The 25,446-nt window shown below is 41.7% G+C and overlaps 10 protein-coding genes across 10 annotated transcripts; 4 read left to right on the plus strand and 6 right to left on the minus strand.

Annotated features, from left to right (window-relative positions):
• Positions 1-220: 220 nt before the first annotated feature.
• Positions 221-1,633, minus strand: BRETT_004472 (uncharacterized protein; the record flags this gene model as incomplete). Its single annotated transcript, XM_041282968.1, has 1 exon — positions 221-1,633. The coding sequence occupies one exon, from the start codon at positions 1,631-1,633 to the stop codon at positions 221-223; it is 1,413 nt and encodes a 470-aa protein (XP_041135744.1).
• A 1,055-nt stretch (positions 1,634-2,688) lies between these two features.
• Positions 2,689-5,826, plus strand: BRETT_004473 (uncharacterized protein; the record flags this gene model as incomplete). The annotated part of the gene is made up of 1 exon (XM_041282969.1): positions 2,689-5,826. One exon carries the CDS (start codon positions 2,689-2,691, stop codon positions 5,824-5,826), a length of 3,138 nt encoding a protein of 1,045 aa, XP_041135745.1.
• A 222-nt stretch (positions 5,827-6,048) lies between these two features.
• BRETT_004474 (uncharacterized protein) lies at positions 6,049-6,705 on the minus strand (the record flags this gene model as incomplete). The annotated part of the gene is made up of 1 exon (XM_041282970.1): positions 6,049-6,705. One exon carries the CDS (start codon positions 6,703-6,705, stop codon positions 6,049-6,051), a length of 657 nt encoding a protein of 218 aa, XP_041135746.1.
• A 303-nt stretch (positions 6,706-7,008) lies between these two features.
• Positions 7,009-7,779, plus strand: BRETT_004475 (uncharacterized protein; the record flags this gene model as incomplete). The annotated part of the gene is made up of 1 exon (XM_041282971.1): positions 7,009-7,779. One exon carries the CDS (start codon positions 7,009-7,011, stop codon positions 7,777-7,779), a length of 771 nt encoding a protein of 256 aa, XP_041135747.1.
• A 104-nt stretch (positions 7,780-7,883) lies between these two features.
• KRE33 (killer toxin resistant protein) lies at positions 7,884-11,066 on the minus strand (the record flags this gene model as incomplete). Its single annotated transcript, XM_041282972.1, has 1 exon — positions 7,884-11,066. The coding sequence occupies one exon, from the start codon at positions 11,064-11,066 to the stop codon at positions 7,884-7,886; it is 3,183 nt and encodes a 1,060-aa protein (XP_041135748.1).
• A 294-nt stretch (positions 11,067-11,360) lies between these two features.
• Positions 11,361-12,875, plus strand: BRETT_004477 (uncharacterized protein; the record flags this gene model as incomplete). Its single annotated transcript, XM_041282973.1, has 1 exon — positions 11,361-12,875. One exon carries the CDS (start codon positions 11,361-11,363, stop codon positions 12,873-12,875), a length of 1,515 nt encoding a protein of 504 aa, XP_041135749.1.
• A 71-nt stretch (positions 12,876-12,946) lies between these two features.
• On the minus strand, positions 12,947-15,832 carry BRETT_004478 (uncharacterized protein; the record flags this gene model as incomplete). Its single annotated transcript, XM_041282974.1, has 1 exon — positions 12,947-15,832. The coding sequence occupies one exon, from the start codon at positions 15,830-15,832 to the stop codon at positions 12,947-12,949; it is 2,886 nt and encodes a 961-aa protein (XP_041135750.1).
• A 910-nt stretch (positions 15,833-16,742) lies between these two features.
• BRETT_004479 (uncharacterized protein) lies at positions 16,743-18,560 on the plus strand (the record flags this gene model as incomplete). The annotated part of the gene is made up of 1 exon (XM_041282975.1): positions 16,743-18,560. One exon carries the CDS (start codon positions 16,743-16,745, stop codon positions 18,558-18,560), a length of 1,818 nt encoding a protein of 605 aa, XP_041135751.1.
• A 410-nt stretch (positions 18,561-18,970) lies between these two features.
• BRETT_004480 (uncharacterized protein) lies at positions 18,971-20,573 on the minus strand (the record flags this gene model as incomplete). The annotated part of the gene is made up of 2 exons (XM_041282976.1): positions 18,971-20,254; positions 20,538-20,573. 2 exons carry the CDS (start codon positions 20,571-20,573, stop codon positions 18,971-18,973), a joined length of 1,320 nt encoding a protein of 439 aa, XP_041135752.1.
• Positions 20,574-21,947: 1,374 nt separating this feature from the next.
• Positions 21,948-25,262, minus strand: BRETT_004481 (uncharacterized protein; the record flags this gene model as incomplete). Its single annotated transcript, XM_041282977.1, has 1 exon — positions 21,948-25,262. The coding sequence occupies one exon, from the start codon at positions 25,260-25,262 to the stop codon at positions 21,948-21,950; it is 3,315 nt and encodes a 1,104-aa protein (XP_041135753.1).
• Positions 25,263-25,446: the final 184 nt, after the last annotated feature.

Raw genomic sequence — 25,446 nt, forward strand, 5'->3', positions numbered from 1 at the left:
CTTAGTGAATTTTGAACGGCTGCAGCAATAGTGGCCGCTGCATAAATAGGCTTTCGTTTAATTGAATATATTCTGTGATTCATTCTCGAGCAAGAGTATTCCCATTCCACCTGGGTCAGATATCAATCAATTAAACTAATAGGCCACAGCTGAATCAAAGGCTTATATATATATTTTTTAATAAACGTAATACCTAATAGTATATATGCTTGCTTCGACACTATTCGAAAAGACTCGAGTAAAGGCAGATGGTCATGCTAAACAAACCCCAGACAATCAACCCAATGCAGCACTTTCTAAGTATCGTGCTTTTAAACAACTTGCTGAACCTATCTTCTCCTCCATGCTTATCCAACATCTTAAGTAGATGCGGATCTTCGGTGCAAAGAAGTTTGTATCCATAGCAACCGGGAAGAACATAACTGATTAAAACGCCACCTGTGGCACCAACAACAGAGAGAATAAGCTCGAATGAGTCTAGGGAAATGGCAATTAAATATGAAAGCACAAGCAAAACCACAGTGATCCATCTGAAGCGGAATTCTGGGAATGGAACAGCCTTTTCACCCAACTTGTCCTCGGCAAAGACCTCACAATTCTCGGTATTGTCTGAATTACCAGATGCAGTGTTATTCTGCAGTAATGGTGCGGTCTCACGTGAGTTGAATTGATGCCATTTATGCCATAGGTAATCCTTGAATGCAAAGTAAATGTTATTGAAAGACGATCTAGCAGGATAGAGCATGAGAGGGAACGAGAGAAGAACCATCAAGACTAGCAAAAGACGGCCTAACGAAATGTAGATGTTATCTCCATACATGAGAATGATGTTTCCTCCCAAGGCATTACCAAATGTCATGTAACCGAAGAATGAAACAGAGAAGAAAATCGCAGTAATGACACCCATGGAGAGATAGACAATTCTATTAATCCTGTGGATTGTTGGATTTTGCAATTCGGTAACAATCGAGTACTGGTTAGGGCAAGTGTATGCAAGAACAATCACTCCAAGCGTCTTGAAAACGGGCTTTATTCCCTCTGGAGTGAAGTAGGACACGGGTCCAATGTTTTCAGGAGGGATGTTTTGGAAATTCTGCGACAAGGAATAACCAAACTGGGCATATATAAGGATAGCAAGATAAGCAATAGCAATTAAAGAAACCACCGAAGTGTATCTCAAGCTATCCAATTTATGAAGGAAGCAGAGAGGAACTGTGATGACGGTTGAAATCAAAATGTAGAATAGCCTATTCTGAGTCTCCGACCAGTCAGAAATTGAAAAGACAAGCGGCATAAGATCGCCAGTTAGCACAATGTACGAAATTGCAACACCAAAGCACTGCATAAAGATGGCAATGTCAAACAAGGTGCTCAAACGAGGATACGTGAGAGTGCATATGGTGAAGAAGGTGGCAGTCCCCTGGTGAACAAATTTAGTAGTCATTCCTTGGATAATCAGACCAATGCTGTTTGCAGCAGCGGCAAAAAGAAGAATAATTGTTCCAAGAAAGATCGAATCCGTCTTGAATGCATATGGGAGAACGAGCATTCCGGATCCAATAATCGTATTAACGGTATTAACCACCGAAGAAGTCATGGTGGCTCCCTTTGGCTCTTGCTCAGTGTGGGACATTGTTGGTAAAATGTGTTTTCTTGCCCCAAATTCCAGGGTATGAAATGAGTGAGAGGCACAGTCGGAATAAAGATTGCTGCAAAACTCAGTTTATGGCCTGGGCGTGTTCACTAAAAGGAGAATTGTATAAGGTAGGCGAAGAAAAAAGATAATGTGACGCATTTATGTAACGGACGCACTGCAGTAAAATGCTATTTACCCAAATCTCCGATCCATCAAAAAATTCCCCTCCCAGATTTTTATCTACTGATAACAACAATCATGCTGACCGATTGAAATTTGGATTTGAATTGTGGCGGTTAAGGTGGCTCGTCCTGCAGGCGGAAGAGAAGAAAAAATAACATAAAATCAAAGTAAAATAAAATCAAAGTAAAATAGAATAAAAATAAAATGCTGATTAAACAGATTCAAATAGTATACAAATAGGAAGCGGGCGGCGTCCCAATAAAATTTACCAGTATATTTTCACGCCAAAGTCCGCGGACAATCGTATCCGACCAAAATTTTCTATGGCAAACCAGCTGAGAGAGGTCGGACGAGTGACTTCAGAAAGAAAAGAAAGAGTAAAAAAAAAAAAAAAAAAAAAAAAAAAAAAAAAAAAAGGAAAAATTCATGAAGGACCCGATCACTCGTATAAAAATCCTCATCTAGAATAATTTAGATAAACAAATACGGGGAACCACCATAGAAAGTGTTTATAATGCTGATTAGTAGAGTGTTTAATAATAACGGGTTTCCTGTATTGACAATGTACATTTGCTTTTCTGGAGCTGTGGATGTACAAAGAGGATAATTTTGCACACCCTTTATAAAATTCTTCATTAATCACCATAGTGTGGAGTATCTCCTAAACTGCTTATTTTAGCTTAATGCGTTTTAGATATTTCCCCACTAAATACATGAATTTTTTTTTCTAACTTCTTTTTTTCTTTGCTGTACGTAATATTCGACTACTTTCTTTTGGCCTCTTTTTACAGCATATGACCGTTTACTGAAGCACATTTCGCGGTAATTATTAGGATCCACTAAACTGATCCTCTACAACTAACGAAATCATGAAAGAGGCATCAAGTGGTGGAAAGTCCTCAAGGCTTCAAAGAAAAAGGAGAATCGTGCCGATGGACCGACGGAAAAGAGCTCTTTTTTCATGCGACAGATGCAAAATCAGAAAGATTAAATGCCGTAGAGTGTCGAACAACGATCTGAAGTATGATAATATTACGCCGTGTATCCAATGCAGCAAGGCAGGTGTTGCCTGCACGACTTCGATACCCCGGAAAAAGCGTTTTTACGGCCCTGTCAAGAATGTTAGTTTGCATTACCGATGTTTGTTGGCGTTAGTGATAGGGTTGTTTCCTGATAAGGATGTGTACAATATCGAGGAGCTCATAGATTTGGGCCATTCGCTAAAGATCGAGATGCCGTCTACTGACAGCTCGAGTGACAACCATGAAGTTCAAAATGCTGCATCGATCAAGTCTGAGCCTTCATACCCATTGAATGAAGATGCAATCAAGCCGCTCACCGAGGACGAATGTAAGGATGGATATCTCTCTGGTAATTCGAGACATGCTGCAGACCGAGCTTCAACTTCATCAACATCGGCATCCTCCAGCTCTACGGATTTGAACAAGTTGCAGATTGCAAAAGATAAGAAGGTGCTGCTTGCAAGTGAGGCAGCAGTCAAGCAAGAGCCTCCATGCCTCCCACCAAGTATTAAGGTTAAAAAGAGTGCGCAGTGTGACAGTGACAGGCTTATCATGGATAGATTCGGCCACACGCACTACATTGGAAATTTCGGCACTGCTTCGGTTCTCAATGGATTGTGTGACATCATCATCAAACGATCGTCATCTTCCCGTCACACCCCGACATCAACACAGGATATTAGAGACAGCACTCTACAAACCATCACATCGGAGAATGAGCCCGTGTATCAATACCCTACTCATTTGTATAACTTGGACACAATAAACGTAGACAGGTTTCCACTGATAAATCTTATAGGAAGGCAGGAGGCCGACATTTATGTTTCTGTATTCTTTGAAAAAGTGCACCCGTACTATTTCATTTTCAACCGCAAACGATTCGACCTGCGTTATGAGTTGTTCTGGAAAGAGATAAAGAAGACATCCCGGACAAAGGGGTCTATGAATGAGCCGCTGAGGTTGAGTGGGGCTGCAATATGCTGTATATACATGGTTTGGATACTAGGCCGCAGGTTTATGCAGTACTCCTCGAAATCGGAAATGCCCAGAGGTGCCGTTTTGGATCTGGAGATGACCGACAGATTCATCGACATTATTCGACTCACTCTTTCCGATGTTGTTCTAACGCCAACAATTGACGGGATAAGGTTGCTCTTTTTGTTTTCCACCTATCTATCGAGCATTAAGGTCAGGGAAAGTGGATATTGCTTGATGGAGATGGCTGCAATACAGGCAAAGGGCTTGGGCTTGCATCGCAAAGTGATCGTCGACAAGTTCAATGACGGTAAGTCGGACGAGATGAAGCGTATAATGTGGTCTCTTGCCAAGAATGAAAGCATATTGTGCTGCTCCTTGGGTCGTGCAAGCGCAATTCCGTGGGAGGAAATCGATGTTGAACTCCCAAAGATTGACGATGAGCCGGACGAGCTTTTCAAGACGTATTATTTCAAAAGTGTCAGATTGACCAGAATCATATTCTTCATCTTGGATTACAAGAAGAAAACGCAGAAGGAGCCATTGTCTTTGGGGAGCTTGGAAAAGGCATTAACATGCCAAAGGGAGTTGCAGAGTTTCTGGGATAGCCTTCCCGAACAGTGGAAAGATTACAAGTCCTTGCCAATCAGACGGTACAAGCCGAAACTCCACATCCAGTATCATTACTACTATATCACGCTGACCTTGCCGATGTTTCTTCATATTGTTAGTGTTCCTAATTACAATATCAAGCGTGGAGATCCTTTATTAGACTTGCTTGTGCATGGCATTCTGTCTTCGTTTGAAACGGCCGAGTTAGTCACCTACACAGATGCTAATGGTTTTTTTAACGGAACCATATACTATGATGTTTTCTATTGCTATAATGCGATAATGGTGCTCACCTTGTCGTACATTCTATTTGTGGGCTCTAAGCATTCTGGTGGACGCACTAGTGTGGTCGACTTGGATTACCTGGACTCCGAGTATGGAATCAACCTTGAGCATTTACTAAAGGAAATCAACATGATTCGAAAGCTGATATTGAACAATTTGCATAAGATTGACGGAACCATGAGGAGAATGAGTGATATTATAGAAACATTGCTTGATGACTTGGGGATAATCCAGATTTTGGTGAAGAAGTACGATGCTCCAAAGAGCAACGCTAAAAGTATTGATGGAAAGAGCGAAAGTAGCCAAACGAGTGTTTCTGCAAGTCTTCCTGGCTCTTTTAGAAAGCTTAAGTTCCATCTAAATCACGAGAAGCACAGAAAAAGAAGATCTCAGTCGGCAAGGCCGTCCACTAAAAAGGCAAAGAAGCAAACCCCATCTTTTACAGCTGCTACATTTTCTAAGTCTGGAACTGCACCCGTGTCCAATCAGTTATCTGCAGGTGGAACAAAGCCTATTCGTAGAGCTTTGAAATCCAATTTGCATAGCAATGGAGAGCATAATAAGCTCATTTTCAACAATTCTGAGGTTCCATCAAGCAATTATCAAGGCTATGTTCAGTCACTACCACCGGATTCTGCTCAGACTCATGCCTTCTTAGGTTCTGGTATGAGCAGGGGTATGGCTAATTCAAATTTTGCGAACGAGCAAGCATCTTCTTTCAGGTCTTCGCCGCAGTCCATGTGGTATGGTAATGACAATTCACAAATTACAGTTCCAAGTATGCTATCATCATCACGAATCATGCCCTCAGGCATGGTTAATACCATTCACTCTGGAAATAGAGAGGGATCTGCCTCTTCTCAGCAAGATAGCTCAGCTGCAAGTAGGTCTCCTCCTATTACTAATACTTCAAACGGTGATTCTCCGGTTGCCGATTCGAATGCAACAACTCCTGGAGGATCAAATATAAACGATGTATTGACATCAATGGCATTGAATACGGATCTCATGGATGCTTTATTTGGCACTGACATGTTGACTTCTGACAACAACAATCGTAATAACGGTCAGAATCATAATTCCTCCCCCTTTATGGTTAACAAGTGGTCATGATCCCATCCCAGGGAGATGATAAATGGATGACATGAATCCATGCTTAAGCTTATATGTCACGTTTATGTCTCATTTCTCATATCTATACGCTACGTTATGTCACCTTTACATTTCACGTTTATATACTTTCTTACGATTATGACGACAAATTTATCCAGCCGTTATCTTAAATGGATAGACCTGTATTTAACCTGTAATGTATGCTAATATGTATAAGAGCTGTTACTCGCATGAGCTGAGCATATTGCTTATCACTTTAAGTAGCTGAGGGTTCTCTGCAGCGGCACTAACTCTTTCCTTGTCATTTAACTGTTTGTTGACCTGCTTCTCTGTTTGGTGTGTTCCCTCTTTCAATAGAATTGTAATCCGAAACCTCTTTGGTAGGCATCTGTCGAGTCTCACTCGTATACCAAGACCAATTAATGTTGCAAGTGAACACTGTGAAATTGTGGGTGTGATTCTCAATAGAATTTCCCCGATTTGAGACTTGTCAGAAGCATTTTTGACTTCAATGTCGTTTAGATTGACAACGGCAAGCTGTCCAAGAGTGAGTGGGTGTTCCGGATCTGATATTGATGCTGTTAAATCGTATATTTCTTGTGCATCTATGGGCTCCAAGTTGCTTAATGAACTCTGGATGCTAATGTTAGATTCCTCTTTAATCAATGACGACGCGTTCAAGCCTTCCACAGGTGTATCTTCAATATCGTAAAGTGTTTCATAATCGGTAAGAAGTGACAACTCTTGAAGACGATGTTGATAGAGTATTTCTTCACTTCTCTCAATATTCTCCTTATCTACATAGTCAGCCTGATCTCCACGTCTTGGAAGCTCGCTAACATCCAAAACAGTTGGGTTTGCATTAATTTGCTCCACCATATTTGAATTATGCTGTTTAATGGGAAGTTTTTTATCGTTTGATCCCTGGAAAGGGCAAAGATAGTCAGGCGGAAAATATCTGCGGGGTTGATGCAATCCTGGATATATATATGCTTTTTTTTTTTTTTCATTAAATTTCTTCCTTTCTTTCGCCCCGTTTTTTTTTTTATCCCTTAGTATGTTTAACTTTTCTCGTGTGCTCTCTATCTGAGATCTGCGAACGACAGATGTATTATCTCCGAAGCATTATTAGATTGTGCCGGAAAGTAACATATTCACTATTTATCATATAATTAGACTTTAATGGCGGCACCCCTTATAATTGGTCTTAGTGGGGCGTCCAGTTCTGGAAAAACAACTGTTGCAAATGCTCTTGGCACCATTTTCCCTGATTCAAGCATCATTCATGAGGATGATTTCTATCTTCCAGACAACCAAATCCCATACAATGAGGAGATTCATGAATACGACTGGGATTGTCCCGGTGCAATAAACTTTGAAAATTTAACAGAAGTAGTCAAGAAATTAAAACTGGATGAAACATTTGATAGGCAGAAGTATATGCATCTAGAAACCACAAATATTTCGAATCAGATTGATAAGCATTTTTGTGTGTCGCCCGACATTCATAATAAACTTCGGACTTTAGCCCAAAAAGCCTTCCTCGATCGCAAAGTGTATTTGATAGATGGGTTCCTAATGTTTGGATCCAAGCAGCTGGTCGACTTGATGGATATTAAACTCTTCTTTAGGACGGATTACGAAACTTTGAAGAGAAGGAGGCAGGTCAGAAAGTATAATGTGGATGCTGGCGTTTGGACTGATCCACCTGGCTATTTTACTAAATGCGTGTGGCCCCAATACTATCATTATCACAAGGGCATTTTTTGCGATGGTGAGGATGAACATAAGGTAAGAAGTACAGGTGGTGCTCTTAACGATTATGCCAAGAGTGTGCTACACATTGATGATTTCATCAATAACGACGACTCGGACTTTGACACCCTGATTTCTGATGTTTTCCACACTGTAATCGGGCATGTTAGGGACTCAGAAGTTGGAATACAAAAATAGATTGATGAATGTCTACGCTCCTCTCTTTTTGCGCTTTAAATTGCATTTATTATACATATAGAACGAAGTAGACGTAAACGATCGAGTCTCAAGGATAATCGGATTTATTTGTGATGCCTTCTCTTCTTCCTATTTCCACCTTGTGCACCATTTATCTCTTCCTTATATATTTCTTCGGCGGATTTTCTGGCTCTCTTCTTTTTTCCGCTCTTTATACTCACAGTTCCCTTAACTTTAGCAGCCTTGGCTAGTTCTGGCTTGTTTGCATTCCATTCGTCGTCCAAATCATCTTTTATCTCGTACTTGTCAAGCTTGAGAGAATTGATTAGCTCGTTCTGTTTGGTTTTCACCTCATCAACTGCCTTTTTACCCGCAGTATTGAGATCTTGCTCCATCTCAAATTCTGCCTGATCTGCACTGGCTAAACCATCTGTCTTTTCCTCCTCTGTTTCAAGAGGTGGCAATGTCTTGGTGATGGATTTCTTTAGAATGTCTCCAAAGTGAAGAGATATCTTCCTGACAACTTTGGCAAACATGGCTAGAGCTTGATTTTGCTCTATATTCAACTCTCTAGCCACATCCTCCACAGTTTTCCTCTGAAGACCAACCGATAAGAGAATAGCGAGTTGGACGTGCGAAAGCTTAACGGTGTCCGATAGTCTTCCCTTGAAGTAAAGTTCCGAGATATCAGGCACCAAATCTAAAATAACGTGGTAATCCAATAAGTTGTTTGCGTACGACTCCAGTCTCTTGAGATCGAATGGAGTGAATGTCTCGTCTAAATCTTCACGTGACAACTCACCCTTGCCTGAAACGCTGCCTCCTATTTTTGTTGCATCTATCAAACTTAGCGACTGCACGCAGTCAAAGGCTTTGAAATTGTATGAAAGCAAGCTGAGGAATCTCTTATGGAAATCCTTGCTGAATGCCTTTAACCACTTGTCCTCTCTTTCAGGAAGAACCTTCAGCATTACGCATGTGTGCTCTCCAGTAAGATCATTGGCTGTTTGTCTAAGGTAGACCGGACTGTACCCTGATCTTTTCCAGAACTTCAAAAGCGAACCCGTCAATCCATAGGACACACCCATGTAGTGAAGATAATAAGGCGATTTGTGCGAGAGATTGATGAACAACGGAGGCAATTCGTCGCCCTTTCTTGGAGCAATCTTATCCTTCAAGCTTGATTTCTTGAGTTCACTATCAGAAAGACGCTTGATGGCATACTTGCTGTCGTCAATCGTCTTGGACTCGTTTATATCTGCAAACTTCCCCTCAAAGTAGTCCGATAAAAGCTCCAATGCTCTTGAGCCGTATCCCATATTCTGGAAATCCGGATGTGTGGCTATTCGCACGACTCTTGCACCAGAGAGAGATGCAAAGTCATCATCCTGGAACTGTTGCGAGACTAGCCATGGAATCAGATCACCTCCAGCACGCAAACCGCGGCTCAAACTTCTTCTGATACTCTCCTTTGAGATCTCGCCCTCCAAGGCAAGCTGGATGACACAAAGCGGAGTTGGAATGCTTCCGTCTTTGCCAGCATCGGGGCCAAATAGTGCATATAGCTGGTGTGCTGGAGCATCGGACATCAACTGGAGGTCGTTGGGCGAGTTCTTGTAGTGCGAAGACACAAATAAAGCCATCATCTTTTGCAAGAAGGCCTCACTGACGGGATCATAGGAGAAAAGTGTGTCCCGGTTAATGTAGAAAAGACTGCACTTGCTTGGATGTGGGCATCCCCTTGTTACGTACTTTGTATTTTTGTCGACCTTCACATCAAGACAAAGAAGCTTGTTAAGCCATGCCTCCACTGGGTCTCCCGGAGCGTATCTGATGGGCTCACTCAAAGTAGCCTCCACAAGTTTTCTTGCACGAACGTCCAACGAAGTGCCGTTGCCAGGAATCAAACGCGTGGATGGGTTTTCTATCACCTCCCCATCATCCTTGACAACACTCTTGGCCTGCTTCCTCAATTGATCGATCAACTTGAGTGAGAGCGACCGTCCGGTACCCTCGTAACCGTTTATTGTGGATGACATGAACACGAGATACGAGCCAAGGAGCTTTTTCACAAGAGGAAGAGGGATTGCTGCAGCCTCATCGATGATTAAGAGCTCGGCCTGGCCCAATACCTGGCTGTCGGTTGGTGAAATGTACTGGATGGTTTGTCTGTGCGTGGATCTCTTCACATCAACCCTCACGATTGATTTATGGAACGACGGGTTGGTCGACTGGATGATATCGTAGTCGGCGTGTTCAACGTAGCCCATGGCATCGAATCCCTTGAAGATGAACTCAAACAACGTCTTCAAGTTTTCAGGTGAAGGTGAAGTGACAAATATATTCGAATAGTCCTGTGAGACCGCGGCGGCAATCGCAATACCGAGAGCAGCAGACTTACCACGTCCTCTTCCAGCTGTAAGTGTCACCGTGGTGTTAAAAGTCTTTTCCGCTATCGCATCGATAAATCTTAAAACGGCCTCTGCTTGGTTGACTGTCTTACAAAGAGAAACTAACGATCCTGCCGGCTGAGTATCGGCAAGGCTCTCCTTTAGGTCTGCTAGCTCCTTCTGCTTTGGCGATATCTCCTCTTCATCTGCCGGGGGTAGTCTTCTAACATTCCGAGCCCCGGAGACAGGAAGAACATTAAGAGTATCGTCAACAACTAGACACGTCTTGCAATCAGCAAGAGACAGCAAAAATCGCTCGTTAAACCTGGCAACAACATCGTTATGTGCCTCGGTACGATATCTGGAGTGAACCTCCATGGTCATCGTGTAAAGCTGCTTCAAAGATGACATCGACTTCAAGAGCATGACGATAACTCCTCCACCTTCGACAGTTTCAATCGTCCGGGCCATTAAGTTAGGGGTTAATCCCTCAAAGTCCTGTAATATAAGCATTCCGTACGTATTACCAAGGATCTTCTCTGTCTCCTTATAATACACGTACCTGATCTGCTGGTTGGAAATGAATGCTTCAAACGGATCGAGCTCATTCGGCTCTCTTCTTCCCCTCTTGATATCCTTCTTGATCTTCTTCTCCCGCTTCTTTCTGTGTGAGGTGAAGCCCAAAAGTTTCTTCTTATATGCCCAAAGAATCGATTTGTTCATCTTCAAGTCCGAGTTCATCATAAGATAATGTAAGTTTGGGATTTGGTCCCTAGACTTGTCACCAACCATAATGATAAACGATCTCTGCTTAGTTTGCACTCCATTCCTAATAAGGGCAGGAATCCTTGCATCCAAGATCTTCTTCTTGGTCTTCTCATTGACCGTGCTCGACATTTTTAATATCGTACGGTATTTTGACACTTGGTTTGGGCAACTTGCTATCCAGTGAACGATATACGTATCCCAACGAAGGACAGTTCCAATAGATATAATCAGTAGGTAAAATTTTTCAGTTGTGCGAAGATGCTGAAATTTTTTAATTTTTTTTTTTTACCTTGATCGCCAAAACATTTCAACAGTTTACCATATATAGGCAAGTGATGGTCTTAGCAGTATACAATTCTTACTTTTATCATACTGAATACTTCCAAATACTTATAGGTACATTTCTATCTATCAGAGTTATCGATGTCAGCCAATCAAAATGATGGCGTCGACCAAAGTCCTATGTCTCCAAGTAATGAAAACATCGATAAGAAAAATTTAGATGCTACTTCTACAAATGCCGACGAAGATATGATCTTCAATAAGGATGTCGACATTCAGTATAGTTCAGATGAAGATATAGCAAATGATAAGAAGGGAAAGCGATCCGGATCTTTTTCGGCTTCTTCGAATTTGGAGACTAGTACAAGTTCAGGTGATTCTGATTCTGATTCTGATTCTGATTCTGGCTCTGGTTCCGATTCTGATTCCGATTCTGATTCCAATTCCAATTCCAACTCAGAATCCGGATCCTCTGTATCCAGCAGTGGTTCTGAATCCGATTCAGAGACAGATTCAATGCAAGCAAATATTAAAGATGATATAGAAGAGCATGAGACTGATGATGAAGGACCCATAAGGTCAAAGAATGAAAAATCAGTTGAAGTTGCACCAGAGCTTCCAGAAGATTACACAATTCCGGAATCAACGCCCATAAAGTATCTTGGAACAGTTACGAGCATAGTCGAGAATAGTGTTCTTGTCCAATCAGCAGTCTCCGCTGAACTCCAGGTCTTGAGAGAAGGTGCTGTGCTTTGCTTAGAGAATCGTTCTCCTTTGGGCATACTATTTGAGATATTTGGACGATTGCAATGTCCAATTTTCCGGGTTAAGTTCAACAACGAAGCCGAGTTGAAAGACCGTAACATAGAAAAGGGAATGAAGGTCTATTATGTTGTCCCATCTGCCCAATTTGCGCTGACATCACAAATTAGAAGTATTCGAGGTACGGATGCAAGTAACGTTAACGATGAAGAATTGCCCGAGAGTGAGCAGGATTATTCTGATGATGAGGAAGAGAGTAGAGCCAAAAGAGAAAGAAAACGTCAACGGAAAAGCAAAGCTAAGGATGGCCAGATACAGAAAAGGCAGCAACATGGATCTGGAGGTAGGATTCCAAACTACTTAAAGTCACGTTTTACTGCTTTACCTTCTTCTAAGCCACGCGGGTATCAATCGCACGCGAAACCATCGCAATCGTCTAACAATACTCGTCACCATAGTACAGATCATGCCAATACCAGCCAGGCACAACTTGCTGCTCTAAACAAAGCACAAAAACAGTTCATGAGTATCATGAATCCGCAAAGCTCCAACCTGAGTTCCGGAAGCACCTATGTTCAGAATATGTACGGGCAGCCTGCATCTTCGAATTCACTGTCAAATTCACATGCTAATTCGTATTCTTCCTCTTCCACGACTCACACTTATGGAAAACCAGCTGGTAATGCACACAATGGTGATTCTCTAATGGAGAAAATGCAATTCTTAATACAGAAGCAAGCCAAAGCGGCATCTGGGCAGGTCAAGGAGCATGCAGCCGCTTCCAGCTTCAATCAGAAAGGTAACAGTGCCGAATATTCTCGAGACCCTCCTGACTACAGTGATGAGAAAGAAGATAGCAACGACAGCTACGATCCTGCAAATCCGGGATTTTAAAATGAAATTCTATCTTTACTATATTTATGGGTAAGCATCCAAATGCATAGAGTAGAGTTTTTTTCGTCGTATCATGAGGTCGTCTCATCCGGTAGACTTTCTCTGGCAATTTCCAATGCCGACTTGGGGAAGCCTGCCAATTCGGCAATGAGTAGAGCATGAGAATGTGTGCTCAACCCTTTTGACAATGTATGGTGGAATATTATTCTTTTGTCGATTGGAATGCTTGTATCATGAAGCTCTTCAAGATCCGTTTTGTAGAATTCAACGGCATTCTTGGTCTCCGGATATTTGTCTATATACTTTTTCAGATCCATCCCAAAGTGGGTCGCAAAAAGGACCTTACTTTTGTTCTTTTCAATCATAGTATACAAGGATGCAAATGCTATTGAAACACCTTCTTGTGGTGATGTTCCTCTTCCAAGCTCATCCACAATCACCAAAGATCTCTCTGTGGCCTCTCTCAAAATTATTGCTGTTTCATTCATCTCAACCATGAAAGTGGACTGGTTTTTGAATATATTGTCCGAGGAGCCAACCCTCGTGAAAATCTTATCAATTATTCCAAGTCTCGCGTAAGATGCCGGCACAAATGAGCCTATTTGTGCTAGTATAGCTATTAAAGCATTCTGACGCAAAAATGTACTCTTACCGCCCATGTTTGGGCCCGTAATAACCCATGCCTCCCCGTTTTTCAACTTGCACGAGTTTGAAGTAAAGTTTGCCACTCCCATTGATCTGTCCTGCAGTCCCTCTTCCACCACCAAGTGTCTTCCTTCAACAATGTCAAAGTCCGTCGTCTTGTCGACTATTGGGCAAACTAGGTTTTTCTCCTGTGCCATGTTGGCAAAAGATTGCGTTGTGTCCAATAGTTCGATGATGGGGGACATTTCTTTTATCGAATTGTTATGTTTGAAAATTTTAGCCTTCAACTCGTTGGTGATGTTCATTTCTTCAATTGCTATGTTGTTCTCTATCGCAACCATTCTGTTACCGAGTTCCTTCCATTCAGGAACCAGAAGCTTAACAGAGGTCCTGGTGTGGTATTTCTTCTCGTATTTGATATTTTCTATGAGCTCTTTTGATTTCTTGTTTTTTATCCTAACATTGACTAGAAACTCGCCCGTTTTAAGATGTCTGATCAGAGACAAATCCGTGGTCTCTCCCTCGCATAACTGTTTTGCAAGATCTTCAAGTAGCTGATTGTATTTCTCCAGACAGTCATCGTATTTCGAGCGAAGTGTGTGCATTCTCTTAGATGCATCAGCTTTGATGTTCCAGTTTGTTCTCGCAATTGTAATATCCGGTCTCAGTCCGTTGTTGTTGTTGTTGTTGTCATTTGTTTTCAAAGTAACCGAAGAATCGATTGTTTTTGTGATATGCGTTCCTAGTTTGTGTAGAGATGCATCGTCAATAAATGCTTTGAATATCGGAGAAAAGACCTTGAAAATCTCTGGTCTCTCCTTGATGAGATCGTATATATTATCGAGGTATCTAATTGTGGATGATATTTCCAAGTACTCCGCAAAAGCAGCTCGATTATTATCAATTCGTCTGACAATCCGGCTAATATCAGCAGTGTGTTTCAAAAGCTGAATTAGCTCACCAGTAAAGCTTCCGAACTTCAACATCAAAGTGATGAAGTGTTGTCTCTGCTTTATCTCTTTGATGTTAGTCGAAGGCATCAAGAGCCAACTGCTGAGCAACCTGGCACCTGGATTTGTCACTGTTCGATCAATGATGTTGGCCAAAGCTCCGACTCTCATTCCACCCCTAATCGTTTCAGTTAATTCCAAATCCTTAGCAGCGCGAGGATCAATTTGCATAACTTCACTCGGTAAGGAACGGGTTGGAAGCTGAAAGTTTGTACTATAGTTTGGCAAGCACTCTGCTATGTAGTTCAGCAACAAGTTGGATGCAGAGATTTCCTTCTGTTTCAGGAGATCGAATGTCGACAACACCAATTTTTTGTTATCGGCAAACTTGGAGGCGTAATCCTGCAATTTTCGTTTGGTTGAAGGAACCTGGAATCTCGTAGTGTAGTAAGACTTTAAGTCCGTAAACTGCGGGTGCCATTTGCCACTGTATAGATACTCAATATCAAATTTGCTATCTACCACTATCTCCGAAGGGTTGATTCGAGTGATTGCTGCCATAAGATTCTCGAAGTTGGTTTCCAGCACATAGAATGTTCCAAGTGATACATCGCACCACGTGAGACCTATTTTCCCCTCCATCACCGAATGCTTGAAAGGCTCCTCTGGAAAAGTGATGGCTAGCAAATGGTTGTTTCTGTGATAATCTCGAAGTCCTTCATCAACAACTGTACCTGGACTCACGATTCTGTCAATCGGCCTTGTTATGACATTGCTGAACTCGTCCCTTCGCTGGTTGCAGATCACAGCCTTCAACCCCTTTGAGAATATTAACCTGAGATACTTGTCTAGTTTGTAATCCGGAAATCCTGCAAACGGTATACTCTGCGATTTCAACTGCTTTCTGGTCAATGTTATTCCTAGAATGCCCGCATACTTCTCGGCCTGTTCAAAGTAAAGCTCATAGAAAGATCCAACCTGTGTGAAAATCACATATTCTCCATCCACCCTATTTGAAAACTGGTCCACCATATCTTTGAGATCCTGATAAAAACCAGTTAAGGAGTCATCAGGATTGGTTTCGTTGGTTTGTGCTTTCAGACTCTCGGTTTTCTTTTTTTGCTTTGCACCTTCATTCTTCTTTTCTGCCCTACCCCTTGAACGCTTTTTATCTTTCTGTTCAGTAATCACCTCAATATCCGCAAGTGAGATATGATCAATGTGCGCTTCATTATGAGATAAACGACGCGATATGATTATATAACTTGATCGCGATCTCAATGCAAGCAGTTTGCCAGCACAGCCCCGCAAACATCCAGATGAGTAAATTCTCCATGCATTCCTAGCCACAGCTACAAGCATTGTTGTTTGGGTTTGAATATAAGAGATCTAAAAAGAAAAATGACTACAACTTGAGTACTACTTAAGTACAACTTGAATACGACTTTTCGTTATCCTGTGATCCGGGAAGATTTATAGAAGCAGGTGAAATTTTTCATCGCGTCAAACAAATGAGATACAGATGATGGATCAGAATTTACCACATTTGTGAATTAGTATACATTTTCTAACATGAATTTGTTATGGGTAATATGAAAAACCAGGAAGAGGTGTATAAGAAATATAGATACAATCAAATATGTTTCAGTTGGAAAACTGACCACAATCTTAAATAAAAAGTCTGTTAATTGTTGAGAGGAAACTGTACAATAAATGATGAAATACAAATTCGCACGCAATGCTAGAAAGAATATCAGTTATGCGCAGCTAATATTTTCCGATGTTGTTATTATTTTCCGATATAATTATGGTTTTACAGTAATAACAACACACACCTAAATTCTTCAAATTCATTGCAAAAAATATAACAACTATGTCTCCAAAAGCTGAGTATCACAACAGCGCTTAATCCTGTCCTACATTCCTAAACAAGAAAAGAATGAAGAAGAGGCACGGCACTGATAAATAAAACAACACAGAAAAAAAAAAAAATAAAAAAAAAAAATACTGATGTGTATAAGACGCTGGGGTAAACAAAACCATACCCGATAGGAACAATATATACAAACATCAAGCATTCCGTCGGTGCCTCAAACTTACAAAAACAAGATCTCTATATTTTCCTCATAAAGAGTACGGGAGCTTTTAATTATATCATCGGAGATATCTACATCCGGTTTCAGATTACCTATTTACCCTGTCTTAGACACACATCAAAGAAAAACATAGAGCTCGAGCATATACCAATTTACAATTGTCTTCTAGTCATTTAATGGCAATTCAGGCTGTGTCCGTGGACCCTGTCGTGCTACCAGAGGCTACTGTGAGAATTTCCATAGACTCTGGCAAGATCAATACGGATACACTGCCTTCGACCAGCAATTCAAGTAATATACGGAATGAGGATTCGTTTCCGTGGCGAACCAACTCAGGCTCATTTAGAAATGCTTCACAGGACAGCACGAGCAAACTTCTTCAGGATATGAATGCATACCGGATTCGGTCGAAGGCAAAATTGTCCGGTAAGGATCTTTCCGGACAGCCGATCAGTTCTCCGTTAGAAATGACTGAAATGGCAGAGACAACGAAGAACGAACTTCACACCAGGGGAATCAAAAGCTACAGCAGTACGGATTTGTCTAGTAGTATTGGGCACAAAAGACCCACGATCAAGGATTTCAAAAGCCCCAGCTTTTCGGTTGATCTTCTTAATTCCAGAAGAAACTATTTAGCACAGAGAGCATTGACAAGCCGGGATTCCACCTCAGCAAAACGTGGCTACAACGAAACGGGGACCATCATTATTCCGAAGGCATACGAAAAAACAGAGCTTGCCAAAAAGAAGTTTGATAAAGATGATGATGCTTCCACCAAACCAAAGAGACCCTCATCTTCAAAACATCGATTCTCCAAAACAGGATCGTTTGTCAAAGAAGCAAGGCATCGCCCCAGTGAAAAATATGTGATTCCTGGACAAAAGGTGCAGGAAGGTCATCACAACTACATTCTGGCATACAACATGATTACTGGAATTAGGGTTGCAGTTTCCAGACGTTCGCAAATCCCAAAACCTTTAACGAACAAGGACTACAGAGAAGTGTCCAAAATTGTCTTTAATTGGGAGGGAGGTGCCAAGACGCCGTTTTCGAAATACGAATTCAAATTCAAGGACTATGCTCCGGAAGTTTTCCGCCATCTTAGGAGTATTTTCCACGTGGATCAGGCCGATTACTTGCTTTCACTAACAGAAAAGGTGGCTCTCACGGAATTGGGATCTCCTGGAAAAAGTGGCTCTTTCTTCTACTATTCCAGGGATTACCGATTCATAATAAAGACCATCCACTACTCTGAGTATCGTCATCTAAGAAGAATCTTAAAGCAGTACCATGATTACGTTATGGAGAACCCAGGAACCCTGCTATGCCAATTCTATGGATTACATAGATTGAAGATGCATACAAAGCATGGGTTGGTCCAACTGCACTTTGTAGTGATGAACAACATTTTCCCGCCTACAAGCCAAATTCACGAGCGGTTTGATTTGAAAGGCTCGACCTGTGGGCGTTATACCGATATTGCAAAGGCCACGGAGGAGCAGAAAACTTCATTGTGCTTGAAAGATTTGAATTTTCTCAGGTCCAACACCAAAATACATCTAGGGCCAGAGATGAAGACGGCAGTTCTAGAACAGCTAAGGAAAGATGTCAAGTTCCTTGAAGCCACTAATACGATGGATTATTCGCTTTTACTGGGTGTGCACAAAATGTCCGATGAGGAAATGAACACTCCAGTTAGCCAGAATCCTCCATTTTTGTCCACAAGAGACGTTTCATCATCGAAGATATTTTCGCTACCGGATGGAGGAATTCGAGCGGCAGATGAAAGTGGCAAGGAGCTTCCAATCGTGTATTACATGGCGATAATTGACTGCCTTACGAACTATTCCACGAGGAAAAGGTTGGAGACGTTTTTCCGAAGTATGAAGCACAAGAAAAGTACAATCAGTGCAATTTCGCCTGTCGCATATGGTAAGAGATTTTATTTATTCATGAAGGCTGGTATGACACACTCGAAGGAGTTCAAAACATGATCTAAGTCCCTTTTCCCGTCAATCGCTTTGGCGTGTGTTCCAATTCATTTTATAATCGAAGACTAATAGTAATTCATTTTTTTAGGCCAACTTGAAGCAAACAGTAGAGTAGTGAGAATGGACTGGGAGGGAGAGAGGAAGGAGTAAATTAAAATAAATCATTATTCTATTTTAAATTCTTTCCCCGGCCTGTCAAAGAACTGCATAAAAGTAGCATTGAGCGAATAAAAAGAATATACATATATTTAAGTTAGGAAGAAGAAGCAGAGTTTCAAAGTGCAATGAATTGCTTACTTATAAAAGCAGAAAACAAGCATTACGGTAGGCACAAAATATTAAATTGAATGCCAGTTTTAAACACTATTTCTCTAGTTTACAAAATTCCACCCGGTGCAACTTCACCGCCCTCTCTACTCCTCGATATGCTCTTCAGGCTCAGCCGCTTGGGGCTGAGCAACGGCAGGCTGTGCAACAGAGGCATCTGCCACAGATTCTGGAGCTGCTGGAGCTGGTTCATCGTGCATTTCCACATCCTGGGTAGCTTCTGAAACTGGAGCCGAGATTGGAGCTGAAATTGAAGCTTCAACTGGTGCTGGGGCATCAACTGGAGCCGCAGCTGCAGCTGGAGCACCTAGCTGAGGCTGCAATCTTTTCGCATAGGAGATATGGAGGTCTCTGTTACCATACTCGTATCCATCAAGCTGGGCAAGAGCATTTGCAGCACCTTCCTCATCGCCAAGCTCAACAACTGCGTTACCAGAAGGTCTGTTACGGTCATCGTACTGTATCTCGGCCTTGACGACAGTGGCAATACTGCCAAAGAGATCGTACAGGTCAGACTGCGTGGTTTCCCAAGGAAGGTTGGAAACGAAAAGAGTTGCACCTGGAGCACCATCTCCAGAAACACCGCGAACAAAGTCGGTGTTCTTGGATGGCTCTGCATCTCTTCTTGCACCGGCATCTGCACCTGGAGCACCTCTTGAAGATCTGCCAGAACGAACCTGTATTGTTCTGCCATCGACAACCTGACCATCGAAGGCCTCGATCGTCTTCTTGGCATCCTCCTCGTTGCCATATATGATGATACCGAAGCCTCTGGACCTTCCGTTTCTGCCCATCCTCACTTCAGCACTCTTAACGTCACCGGTATTCTTGAAAATGTCTTGGAACTCCTCGTTGTTCGTCGTAAATGGAAGATTTCCAACATACACCTCGAATCCATCAACAGCAGGCAGTGGCCGTCTCTCAAAACGGTCGAAACCACGTCCACCTCTGCCTCTTGCTCTTCCCTCACCTCTCTCAGTTGGAGGAGGTTGGTCCTCTCTGACAAATATCTCACGTCCCATAAAGTCTGTACGATCGAACATGCGAATTGCCTTCTGGGCAAGTTCCCTCGACGCAAACTCAACAGTTCCCATACCCTTCGAAGTACCGTGGAAGCTCATGATATCGGCATGAAGCACTTCTCCAACATCCCGGAAGCAATCCTTAAGGTCCTGCCACGAGGTTCTGTATGGAAGATTCCCAACAAACACCGAATTCTCGTACACGTGTTCACGTGGTGGTCCCCTTGGTCTGCCACCTTCTCTGAATCTATATCCACCACGTCTAGGTCTTCCATAGTATCCTCCCCTTTGACCTGGCGACCTCGACCTATCACGAGCATCTTCTCTCCTAGGAGATCTTTCACGACCCTTTATTTTCAACCTGTTAGTACTCTCTCCCCTTTCCTTTTAATGCTTTTCTTTCTTTGCATGGCAACAAAGCGTTTTTCAAATTGAAACGCCGGAGCCCCAATCCATTAACGTTAAATGGTGCTCTTCTCCAGCTTAAACAGAAAAGATAACACTTCACCTTTAAAAAGCGCCACATCCAGTTTATCTTGCTTGAAAAATCATTGCATCCAGCTTATTTCGCATGACTTTGGCTTCGATAACCACTGCCGTAAAAAAAGAGTTATACCAATTGATTACTTACCCTCGAACGATCATCAATATCCATTTGATCCGACATTATTTTCAATGTATATACTTATCTATTGATAAAAATATACTTACACTTTAAACTCTTAGAGTGAGAGAAAAAAGGCACACCGTTACTTTAGGGTTGGTTTCTTTCATCTCCTGTTTACTCTTCTAACGGGGTATAAGGCGGGAAAATTTTTCCCATAATTTTTGGTCACAAATGCGTCGCTGCTGGTCTACAATTTTTGTTTATCAAGACTGTTTTTTTTTTTCGTCTACCCCATTATTACTTCCACAACATTTTTTCTTTATCCCATCTCCATTAAATTTCCCTAGGCTTCACCACAACATGTTTCCCATTGTCTTCCGTAAATGCTTTTTTAAAGACAGTACACGAATCATTATTTTCGCATCAAAATAGTGCTGGTTAGCTAATATGCCGATTAGCGCTAGACGAATCCATGCTGATTAGAGCATATTCATTATTTTTTCTCCCTCAGAATTTTGTCCCCGATTGAACTTTAACCACTACTAATTCTATCCACGTAGAATAACTTATAATAACGGAAAGCACTTATTTGAAATGAATGTGGCAAATACAAATACTACGTATAAAAATTATGAAAAGGGAAATAACAAAGCAAAGAAACACCAAAGCGGCAGATAACAAGCCGATAAAAGCCAGTTCGCATGATTGGGTTGAGCTACTTTAGCCAAATGACAATATAGGTGAGCCTTATTTGTAATGTCATCATCAACACAACACACTTTCCTTTTTCAATAATCTTATTATCAGTAATTAAAACTTGAATCTCGGATAATTAGTTTAAACCTATTAAGAACATATTGTGATTTCTTATATTATTTCTTTGATGAAACCTTCTGGTATATTGATAATCCTTGTATTCTTCAAGTTTCTAAGGGAACATCATACTCAACAGTAGGTAAAATTTAATTTATTGCATTAGTGATATGGCTGGAAGAGTTAGTTCTATTACTATTGCACAATTATCTTCGACTTCATTTAGATCTCTCTAATGGATGATTTGTGATACAGTTGTGATAAGGTAGTTCTTCCTATTTTCGCAACCTTGGGGAGGAAAGAATATGTTTTTATTTCATCTAGTATATTTACAGTACCACATTTATTGAGTGGAATAAGTCAAAATTCAAGCAATATACTAAAAATGTACGCTTTTTAATTACTAGTTACTAGAGATAAGTGGACGCAAGGCCCAGGTATGTATGAATATAGCATAAACGGGCATATCCTTTTATGAAAAATGCATTTGCAGATTAATGCTAAGTCATTCTGAATTCCATGCGTCAAGCATTTCTATTTCTACTACTTCTATTTCGTTATTTGTACTTTCTTCCTCCCTTCGCTTTAATCCTATATTTTCCGGTACTATACAAACTATAATCAATTCAAATACCCCTTACAATTTGGAGCACCACATAGACAAGGTATACGCTCCTCTGGATTCGTCTCTTTCTCAAACTTGTAGTCATAAGTTAGTTCCTCGTTGGCCGCAATATCCCTCAATGCATAAATAACAATTCTCTTCTTTCCGTCGACCTTGATGATCTTGGCGGTGCAAGAAGGATCGCAACAGTGGTTTATAAATCTCGCAATTCCGCCCTTTTTCGACGCGTCGATCACTGTATTATCATCCACCCGGAATAAGTATGACGATCCTATACCAGACTTGAGGTATCTTTTCTCTCTGACTTCTGCAACTTTCTGCCTGATTCTTTCTCCAACATACTCTATAATCATTTCCTTGGCAGCAATCGGCTCCAATGCGTACAATCCCCAATTGTGAATTGCAGATCGAGCAAACTGCACTGGTTTCTGTCTTTTCAATAACTGGTTAAGCTCAAGAAGATCTGATTCTGATCCGAGCATCTGCTTCTGCATAGAAACATCTGCCGCAAACCGTCTGCTTGCTGCTCTGTTCACTCTGGAACTGAATACAGCATTTGCTTGAGTTGCAGAATCGTTATTATCCTCTTCCTGGATCGTCGTAAGTGGTTTTTTGATTCTTCTTCGGTAGGGAAGATAGTCAATCTTGAGCTTGTCAGGCATCTTGCGATATCCAGATGTTCTAAATGAGCCAGTTGAGCTTTTGAGCTCCTTGTTGGATCGAATCTCCCGTATAAACCCTTTCAATGCATCATCTTCTCCAGCCTCAGCAACTTTGAGAAGTCTAGCTTCCCGCTGTTCGTCCTGCTTTTGCTTCCAAGCAAAATATCTGATGTCTTCATGGCCATTATTAATACTGCCATCAATCGACAGCATTGCTTCTTTGCAAAACTTGAGGTCTTCCGAATCTTTGATCACTTCCTGGAGCCAATCAAGATTAGGCACCTGTGAGATGAATTTATCCTCGCAGGCAGCTTGTGGTGAATCGACAGTCGGTAAAAAGTTTGAATCAATGCTGATAGGCTTTGTGATCTTACTCTCTTGCTCTTCTGTTTCTGGAGTCGTTGGCTGCGATGAAAGTATGGCCTTCGACTCTTCTTCCTCGGAAGATAACGTTTTAACACCTGGCGATTCGGTTCTGGCAAGTTTTCTGGCCTTCTTCTTAGAATCTGAAACTGTAGCTTTCCTCTTCTCCGAAGAAGGTTCACTCTTATTGAGCTCAACACGATCAATCTCTTCCTCTGCTTCGACCTCTGCCTCATCCTCATCTTCTTCCTCTTCCCCACCTTCTTCATTTTCCACTTCACTCTCGGTATTCTCCCCGTCTGATTCATTGAGAACATGTGACATTGGCAGCACGTTTCGTCTATTTTTGACGGTTGACTGGTGCTTTCTTCTGACCTCGGACCTGCCCCCACGTCTTGAGGAAATTAACGATGATATATCAACAACCTGGTGGTTAACACCAACAGGTGCAAGTCCGATTGGCAAGCTCTGAACTTCATTCTTTTCAATCTTCTCGTGCTCTTTTAGTTTGGCACGCTGCTCCTCTATCTCATGCCTCTTCTTTTCTTCCATTTTCTTACGATAATCCTCGATTTTCGACGTGTACTTCGGTGAATCCATGATTTTCATCATAGCCGGACCAATCACCTTTTCACGTAAATCCTTGAAAAGATACCCCTTAAGCTCATTCAATATTAAAGTCTTTGCCTGGCCAACTGGGCTGAGCCTATCACCAATTCTAGTCCTTGACATCATCCTGTCTGGAACATAAAATGTCATAAACATCCGATAATGAAAAATGGGGCGGCCATCCTCTTTATCAAAGCATATTTGTGCATCCTTCAAGTTATTGAACACAATATAGAACCCAGTCCTATGCGTTAAAACGCGTGCACAGTTGTACCTCAACAATAATTTCCTTATGGTGGCAGAACTGACATTTCGCGTGTCCACATACCGATCTGACACCCAGATGAATGGTCTGTCATCTATATACTTGCCGTATGTAGGGGGGAGTCTGGCCTCAGAAAGCGGAACAATGTGACGATCGTGATCTGATAGCCTTGGAAGTTCACTCGCTAATCTTTCCGCAGTTTCCTTCTTTAGACTCGAAGCATCATCTTTTGGCACGTTTGAAGTCACAGATGATGATCTGCTCTCGATCTTTCTCTTCAACATTCTCTCCTCCTTTTTCTTTTGTACAAGTAGCGTACGCTGTCTTGCCGCCTCGATTCTTTCGGCAGCTTCCTTCTTTCTCTTTTCCGCCATTAGCTCATCCGTTATTTTATGTAACAACTTATCGTCCACATTCAATCCGGTATGTATCAACTTGCCGGAGATCAACAATTTCATGTTGGTGTTGGAAATAGCCTTCAGGACACGTGCATGGGCAATTGCTGGGTCCCCATCAAAGCAAACCTTGCAAATCCCCAAAGGTACAGCTGTATCCTTATCATCGACCCCTCGAACATCTTTAAGAGGACCAAAAGTTGAAAAGTTATTCCTTATGATCTGAAGTGATGTTGTCGGTAAATATCCCCATGCAACCAACTCGGTAGATGGGACTGGACCAAGTGAATGCTTACTATCGTATTTATAATGAACGGGGATCAATGCAGAAATGTTTTGGAAAAAAGTCCCCTCAGAACCCTTTTTATAACTGATGTCATTATGTTTTCGAGGATCAACAACCTTGTGATGTAGTGCCCGTATCTGCTCTACAACCGATGCGGCTCCAGACCCATTATGCTTATTTCCTTCTTTGTTCGCTATCGGTTTCAATACTAGTTTATAACTTTTTCCTGTTCTACTCATACTCTGTGCCACCTTCCTCTTCTTCTCCAGCGAGTGATTTTGATCTTTAATGTCGAAATAATTATAGTGTTTCTTCAGTGGCTCAGTTCTCAAAGCCTGCAGTTTAGGACCGGTTGAATGACTTGGAATGGCTTTAGATCTATCAACAAACTTCTTTTCGGATGAGTTCGAACGGCTCATTTGTTGATAGTTACTGCGTTCCTCTCTCCTAGAAATGGAAGGACCCCTGGCAAGTTTAACATTGCCTTCATGATGTTCATGATGTTCATGTCTTGCTAGCTCTCTCCTAGGCTCAATAACATGCGATCTGTGATATGAGTGTTGATGATATCTATCTTCCGCATAGCCATCACGGCCAAAACGGGAATAATCTGACCGATGATCATATCGTTCATCCAATTCGGGTGTTAATGGGCGTCTAGGTCTGTGAAATTCAGAGTGTCCACCTCCTCTATAATAATCTGATCCACGGCGCGGTTCTCTGTATCTCATTGATTTCTTTTGTTGACAGAAATCGTTTGGATACGCCTATCGCACAAAGCCGGCTTTCCCCTTTTGTTGTGTGATTCTTAACAGCTAAATTAGTAAATATTAATAGAGTTGTTGCACAACGAAGATGAAACTGAACCCCTGCTATCTATCAGGTGCACATAAAATAAGTAGAAATAAAGAAGGT

This window comes from Brettanomyces bruxellensis, chromosome 5 (assembly GCF_011074885.1).
Source record: "Brettanomyces bruxellensis chromosome 5, complete sequence".
Classification (NCBI taxonomy): domain Eukaryota; kingdom Fungi; phylum Ascomycota; class Pichiomycetes; order Pichiales; family Pichiaceae; genus Brettanomyces; species Brettanomyces bruxellensis.